General features: G+C 28.4%; 1 protein-coding gene across 1 annotated transcript; it reads left to right on the top strand.

The window, feature by feature from the left end:
• Positions 1 to 38: 38 nt before the first annotated feature.
• LOC111616783 (histone acetyltransferase KAT5-like) lies at positions 39 to 3,127 on the top strand (the record flags this gene model as incomplete). Its single annotated transcript, XM_023358148.1, is given in 5 exon segments — positions 39 to 146; positions 671 to 811; positions 888 to 981; positions 1,065 to 1,227; positions 2,096 to 3,127. Coding segments are annotated over 5 exon segments (723 nt in total), but the record flags the coding sequence as incomplete, so codon positions are not given.
• Between the last annotated feature and the right edge of the window lie 4,770 nt (positions 3,128 to 7,897).

The raw sequence follows: 7,897 nt of genomic DNA, 5'->3' as shown, positions 1-7,897 counted from the left end.
TAATTGTACTTTCAATAAAATCAAATTGTAATATTTTAAAAATTATTTATTTTTAGGCTAAGTGTAATTTAAGACATCCACCAGGGAATGAAATATATAGGAAGGGAACAATTTCTTTCTTTGAAATTGATGGACGAAAAAATAAAGTAAGATTGTTAATTAAATCACTTAATTTTTTTTTTTTGCTGTTCATTCATTCATAATTATTCTCCATGTTATTTCATTACGAATTTCAATTTTAAAAATAATTATACTGGTATTCAAGTGTACAACGACTTGAAACAATGTCTGTAGTAAATAAAAATAATCATTATTTTAAAAAAAATTACATTTTCACAGAAAAGGAAATTTTTTACAATTAAATTGAAGATACAAAAACTTTTAAGAGATGACAAATTGCTTGTGTAATGCTTTCTTTTTGTTTTCTTAACTGCTAATAATTGTTAAAAATGCCTTTTATTTATAATTAATGAAGTATATTTTTTTATTCTAATATAATTTCACAGACTAGAGTATATTCTCTTAGAGAATAAAACTCTATTAAAATTAAAAAACATACAAATTATACTTGAAGTGAGATTTTCAACCTACATTTTTATTAAATTTTGATGTTGTTATATTGTTTTAATTTATCATCAAATATAATGTATAAAAATATTTAATCTTACAGGTTTATGCTCAAAACCTTTGTCTTCTAGCCAAATGTTTTTTAGATCATAAAACATTATATTATGATACAGATCCATTTCTGTTTTATGTGATGACTGAATGTGATAATAGAGGTTTCCATATTGTCGGTTATTTCTCTAAGGCAAGTTAATTTACTAATCAAGCACATTTTAGTAATGTAATTGAAGTATTTTATTCATATTGATTTTTTAATAAAGGAGAAAGAATCAACTGAAGATTATAATGTAGCCTGCATTCTGACACTCCCACCTTATCAAAGGAAAGGATATGGGAAATTGTTAATTGAATTTAGTAAGAAATTTAGTTTCTTAATATTAAGTTAAGAACATTGTTTGGTTAATTAAACAATACACTTATAAAATTTACAATTTTAGGTTATGAGTTATCTAAATTTGAAGGTAAAACAGGTTCTCCAGAAAAACCTTTGTCCGATCTAGGATTATTATCATATAGGAGTTATTGGTCTGAAACGATATTGGAAATAATGGTGAATTTGAAGCCTGGGGAAGGTGGTGAACGTCCTCAAATCACTATAAAGTGAGTATATACCATTATAGTAATAATACAAATTTTTAGCATTAAGTGTGCTATGTAATAAAGAATGATATATAACAGCAATTCTTGATCTTTTCTCTTTCATGGACTTACATTTAAATATGTCTGGAAGCTGCAGACTGTTAGAAGTCTGATGCTTTCAGACATTCTAATATTTTTTGAAAAACAAAAATTCAAATCTGGAATTATTGCTTGAATGACGTTGAAAGTCATTACTGAAATTTAAAATACTTACTTTGACAAGTCAGAATTTTATATTAAAATATATACAGTATATATAACTGACTGCCTTTAGTTCATGTGATTATGAAGTATAGAATATAATAGAGACATCCACAAGTTCAAATTTTTTTAGTTCAAATAATGAGTATGTTTATCTATGTATTTATTATCTGATTATTCATAAAACTAGAAAAATATTTCTAAGTTACTTGCAAGTCTCCAGAATCTTTTTGACCATTGAGGTCTGCACAGAACAGATTAAGGATTGACAATATTTAATACTTAAAGTACATTTAATTAGTATTAACTTAAAAACAAGATTATTATTCTAAATTTTTTTTACTGTTTGGAGAAATTACAAGTAAAAACAAAAAATTTAATATAAAATAATTTTTCTTTTGAAATTCTGAAATAAAATACTTTTTTATTTCAAAAACGTTTGTTTTTGAAATAAATAAATTTCTCGGCAAAGATAAGGTGTTATTTATATACTCCTGTGGACGTAAAATTAATTCACTTTACAGGCCAAAATAACAACTTCATCATAAAATTCTAATATTACTTTAAAAGAAAATAATATTGAATATAAAATTTTATTTAATTTTATTATGTTTTTATTCTTTTTCAGTGAAACATCGGAATTAACTAGCATTAAAAAAGAGGATGTTATATCAACTCTTCAGTACCTGAATCTCATAAATTACTATAAAGGTCAATACATCATCACCTTAACCAAAGATGTAATAGAAGCATATCAACGTGCTGCGGCCAAGAGAATCGTTCGGATCGATCCAAAATGTCTACACTGGACTCCTAAAGATTGGTCAAAAAGAGGAAAATGGTGAAAATAATATATTTAGTGCACAAAAGTTCTTTGCATCATTTGATCTCATTTTCATCATAAGACTAAAATCTTCAGGTTCTTTGTTGCAAAGTGACTAATTTGCAGAATTAGTTGACATTACATTCTGTGTATAAATGCCAAAATCATTTATAGTAAGTGAGGACTACTTCATCTGTAAATAGTTTCCGAATTCTGTAAAGTTTCATCTTTTTGGTTCCCATCATTCCGACCGAGTACGATCACGACAGAAACCATTTTCCGATGTCACTTCTTGCATATTTAAAAATGGCACATACGAAGAGGCAGAAGAATATGGTTCTTCTTTGAAATCAGAATGTCGTAACTTTGACTTAAAAAAAAAATGTTAACTCTTACTATATGAATTTTGACTTGAATGAATGAATTAAAAATGTGTAATAAAGGAATTTTTTTTATAGAAGAATTGTATTTATAAATAGAAGCTTAAGATTTGCATGACAGAACAGTTTTGTTGTCAGATGATCATATATACATTAAGGGATTCATACCTCACAATTGTCAGATCAGTTCAAATCCACTCATCACTAAGATGGCCATGCAATATCAATCTACCAATATAGTGATCTGGATTCAAATCCAGTTCAGACTAGGTAGTTTGGACCAAGGCATCAGTCTCCATCTCACTTATGCTGACTATTGCATATCTGATCTGCCCATAATGAGTGAAATTGTGAACAGCCTTGTAGATTTTAAGATTATAGTGTTTTATACTGTTGCCAGTTAATTAAATCTAATTCAAATCCTCATTATTTTTATTGGTTTTTACAATTTATTCGTTATTCCTCTTATTGCATAGGATCTAAAGTTATTTTTCTTATTAAACTTTTACCAATAAAGTAATATTTCAAAGAGAATTTATCTACTGAGTTTTCTAAAGTAAGTAATGTCTATTTTGTAATTATAGCTGAAATTTTACATAATTAGAGGTTCAAATTTTCAGATTAAATTCTAGAAATGGCATCATTAATTTATTCACATATGAATAAACAATTTGCTAATAAAAAGTAAAGACGAATCACTAAGCAAATCATAGTTTTTTAAATAAAATCTTTTATAATTCAGATAATTTAAATAAGATTGAAGCCAAAGAAAGTGTATTTACTACTGTTATTCTCTTCGATATTATTATCTTTTTCATTTCCAAGTTAGAGTTGCAACATGGAAGATAAAATCAAGTTTGATATTTCATTGTGCGAAATATAACGAAAGTTAAAGGAGCTTTCACACCTCATGCGTTTAGAAAATAATGAAACACGTACACGAATGTAAACTAACACCATGTTTTCATTGCTGGGAAGTGTAGTGAAAAGAGAAATGAAGCAAGGAAAATTAATTCTATTCTCTTGCTTGTTTCACTTGATATTTCTTTTTATCTTTAATACAACTCTTAAGCTTTCCTTTTGACAAATATATATGAGTATATACACAAATACAGCTGTATATCAGTATGTAGCTTTTATTGTAAGGTATATAATGAAAGCTTTCAAAAATATAAAAACTCTCCAGCAGATGTCATGTTAGTTGAATCGCTAATCGTAAAAGTTTTTAAATAAATGCTTATTTATTTATTTATTTTTTACTGATTAAGCGTTGTATTCGTTTTATTCAGAACACGTTATTTTTCTTCTAATTTTAAATTAAATTTTTTGAGAATCTTTATTCTGCGAGCACTTTCCAGGCTTTCTGTGGAACCCGACACTTACTGGTCTAACCTTAGCGATCCGAACTCGAACCAGAACCTCCAGTAATAAGCTAATGCTTTTTTTGAGATTCGTGACGCTATCGGAATTCTTTATAAACTTATGATTTATAATTTGACAATATACCGATTTGTTTATACAATGCTAATCATAAAATAATTTTATTCGGATAAAATTGGCGAAAATTATCTGATTTTTTTAATTTTTAATAAAATAAACAGTTTAAATATTGACACACCAAAAATTAATAATGGTAAATTAAGTTGTCATGGAGTTCTAGTCCAAACTGCAAGCCCATTATGGGCTCGGCTAGGCTCCACAATGTGATGATGATCGGGGCCCCCACATCCTAAAAGGGATTTTTCTACCCGTCCGGATTCGATTCCGGGTCCTCAGAACAATAGGTCGACACCTAAAAGTCACCCTCGTATAACCCTAATTAAATTCCAGAGAAATGTCGCGTTATGCAAGATTCACATTAAACATAAAACATAGATTTAAGTTTCCAAACGATTTTTTAATATAAATTTCATATATTATATAAGAAAAAGCAGTTTTATAATTTAACTCAGATAATTTCAGTTAAAAAAAAACATGAAGTACCAAACAAAAATATAATTTTGATTTCTCAGAATTAACTTTAACTAACTTGTCCACACTTATTACCTAATTAAATGCCGTTTTCAAGAACGAAACTGGAAAATAAAAATGCCAAAGAGAATTTACGTGTATAAAATTACAAACTTGTTAGTATAGAATATTATTTTACATTTTTCTAATATGATTACCATGAAAAATAAAAATCATTCATCATTACAGAGGAAAGCTTTCATCAGTTAAGGGGAAATTGCACAATCTACAATAAGGTAAACAGATGATTTCGTCTTATATCGAAATCACTGCAATTATGAGGGTTACCTGTATTTCTAAAAACAAATGTAAAATTTACAAACATTTCGCTCGATGTATCGGGCGAAAACAGTCTTAAATGCTATTAAAATAAAATTCTTCAAAAGAGTTCTGGAAGAATAAATTACAGGGCAGAAGAATTGAAATTTAAAACTTAACAATGGCACAGTACAATCTCGATAATATGGTAATTCACTAGTTCGAGGTGTTCAGTAATCCGACACTAGTCGACTCTCGGGTATTAATGGTGTGTTTTCAAGTCGTAGACTAGTTCAGAATCCATTTTATTATACAGTCGATCCCCCTATAATTACGGTCCCTATAATTACGATTCCTATAAAACTACGAAAAAATATACGTATTTTGGAATGTTGAGTCGGATTAGTGTAGAATCGATTAATTTTATGGAAGAAAACCTTTCAATCAGCCGTAGTCCGTAAACTTGACACGTGTCGGGCTGTGATTGGAACGACTTGTAAGAAATCGGATTCCTAATAAATTGGAACGTATCTATATCTTATAGGGGGGTCGACTGTACTAAATTTGAACACTCCTACTAAACCTGGCACAATGTCGAGCCCGAGCTTGAACATTCGAACTTGGTCACGATATTAGACTCGTCATATTATAATACAATACTGTATAAATATAAAATTCAGATCCCGAAATTTCCACTAAATTTAGTGGGAATTCACCAACTTGGCAACATTGATTAACGGCAAATATTTTATTTCCGTTTGTTTAAACCATTGAATGCATTTTACTTCTAGTAATCTGACACTGTTCCGGTCTCATATATGTTGGATTACCGAGATTATACTGTAGTAACAGTATCTTACAAGCAAATTAAGAACTTGTACGAGATCAGCAGGCTTAAGAACATGTAAATGTTTTAAACAGTAATTTTAAGTAACAGTATAATCATATGTTATACAGTAGTAAAAGTTTAGTGTATCATTCGTAAAAGCGTAAGTTATAAAGCGACTGATTGTATAATTTATAATTTATTTATTTATTATTATTTTTTAATATTTGAACGTTTCTATTAAAGCCCTTAAATTTTCTCCGGCTCGGGAAAAATCTCCAGCTTTCCCTCAGGATGGTTCTGGTTCCTCATCACCAGACTCCCATTGTAAACAAAAAAAAAAATCCCTCTTGGGCGAAAAGACCCGAAAATTAGGGGGAATGTCTTTCAATAACAGAAAAAATGGTTTTATATTTTTACATTTCATCTGTATTCTTTTATAATTTGCTGTATATTTTTATTGATATTCATTAAAGGTAATGTTTAATTAATACGAAACGCCATCTATTGTATCCTAGTACTGAAAAATGTTTTAATAACATAAAATGAATCATTTTAGAATTATGATAAACATAAATTTTCGAAATAATGCAATACCGAAAACGAAAATAATTTACTTGCGTATAAAACTAAACCTGATATTTGTTAAATTAATAATTAAATGATACAGCCGGACTCTTATTGGGCTACAATATGGCTAATAATTAATTATCCATATTATAACGATAGAGCCCGATAAGAATCCGGCTCTAACGGTTGAAAGTTATTTACATTTTATTTACTTATTTCATTTGAATTATATTATGGTAAATACGTCATGCATTATAAATCGTTTATATTAATATTTTTACAATCTACATACAGTATTTCTTTAGATAAGTTGATATATAGTAATTTCAATTTACTTCATCAATATTTGCTTTTGTTATCGAACGTTATTCTGAAATCTATAGCAATTCCTATTTTAGTTGACTTTGGTTCAAGTTTTACCTATTTACAACTGATGATTTAGTTGCCATTTATATTACAGTTCAAGTATGACCAACAAAAATTTGCTTTCTTCTCACTATGATCACCAGTATCCCTCCCCCTACTTATGCCATCAATCCAGAAGAAACTATAATTATTTCATTGCTAGCATAGGAGTTGGCTTTCACCAGATGGTTCCAAGTTCGGTTTCCGTTCTCCTTTGTCTATGTTTTCTATCTTGTATATATCTGGTTACGTAGCAATGTCCGTTCGTTAAAGTATCGGATATGTTGGGTCGTCGCCATTGTGGCCAAATCCACGATGAATGTGGAAAAATGATCATCTTAATGCCACAGAGCACTAAATGTTAAAAAAGTAATATTAATACTATTATTATTTTGAATAGAGAAGGTAACAGAATCAGCGATCTGCCAAAGAGGAATGCCTCCCGGATGGACTTTCTATAGGAAACTGGACCCTATTTAGGTGTTAGACACGTGGAAAAATTCCATAAGGCACGAACCCGCAACCAACTTACTAGTGTTCATTTAAAAATGTAGGGATTAAAAAATTAATTAGGAAACATTCTTTGTGTGAATTTATTTTGCACAATGTAAAAAAAAGTAAAAAATTCTATTATTTGTTTTTCCCATATTTCAGAAATTCTGACCATTATTAATAATTTTAGGTTTATAGATTATCAGTGTCTATTGTCAGAATAATGGCTATTGTAATAAAAATAATTAATAAATAGACGCCAAAGTATTATATTTTAATTTAGATTATTTCTTGTCTTTCAAAGAAATAAAAATTTAAATACACTATTGTTAAAAATACAAAAGGAAATTTTATTAAAACATTGGAAATTAATAATAAAATAAATTATAAAATGTAGTATAATATCCCCACTTTACGACTAGTATACATGATCTGTTTTATATATAAAATGTGTTTTTCTCTTGTCTTCTCTCAAAAGTCTATTTCCAAGTTTTCTCGCGCTGTTTTCACGAAACCCTATTTCTCTTGATAGTTCTCATAAAGCCCTATTTTTAAGAATAAATCCCAATATATAACACCATACAGGAAATACGTATAGGTCGTAAAACGAGGGATTACGATTAATATATTATCTCTACTTTAACACAGAATAAATAATTTATATAT

The sequence above is a fragment of the Centruroides sculpturatus genome, unplaced genomic scaffold (genome assembly GCF_000671375.1).
Source record: "Centruroides sculpturatus isolate CEXI.00-Female unplaced genomic scaffold, Cexi_2.0 scaffold4014, whole genome shotgun sequence".
NCBI classification, from domain to species: Eukaryota; Metazoa; Arthropoda; class Arachnida; order Scorpiones; family Buthidae; genus Centruroides; species Centruroides sculpturatus.
This window is presented reverse-complemented; position numbering and strand designations above follow the sequence as displayed.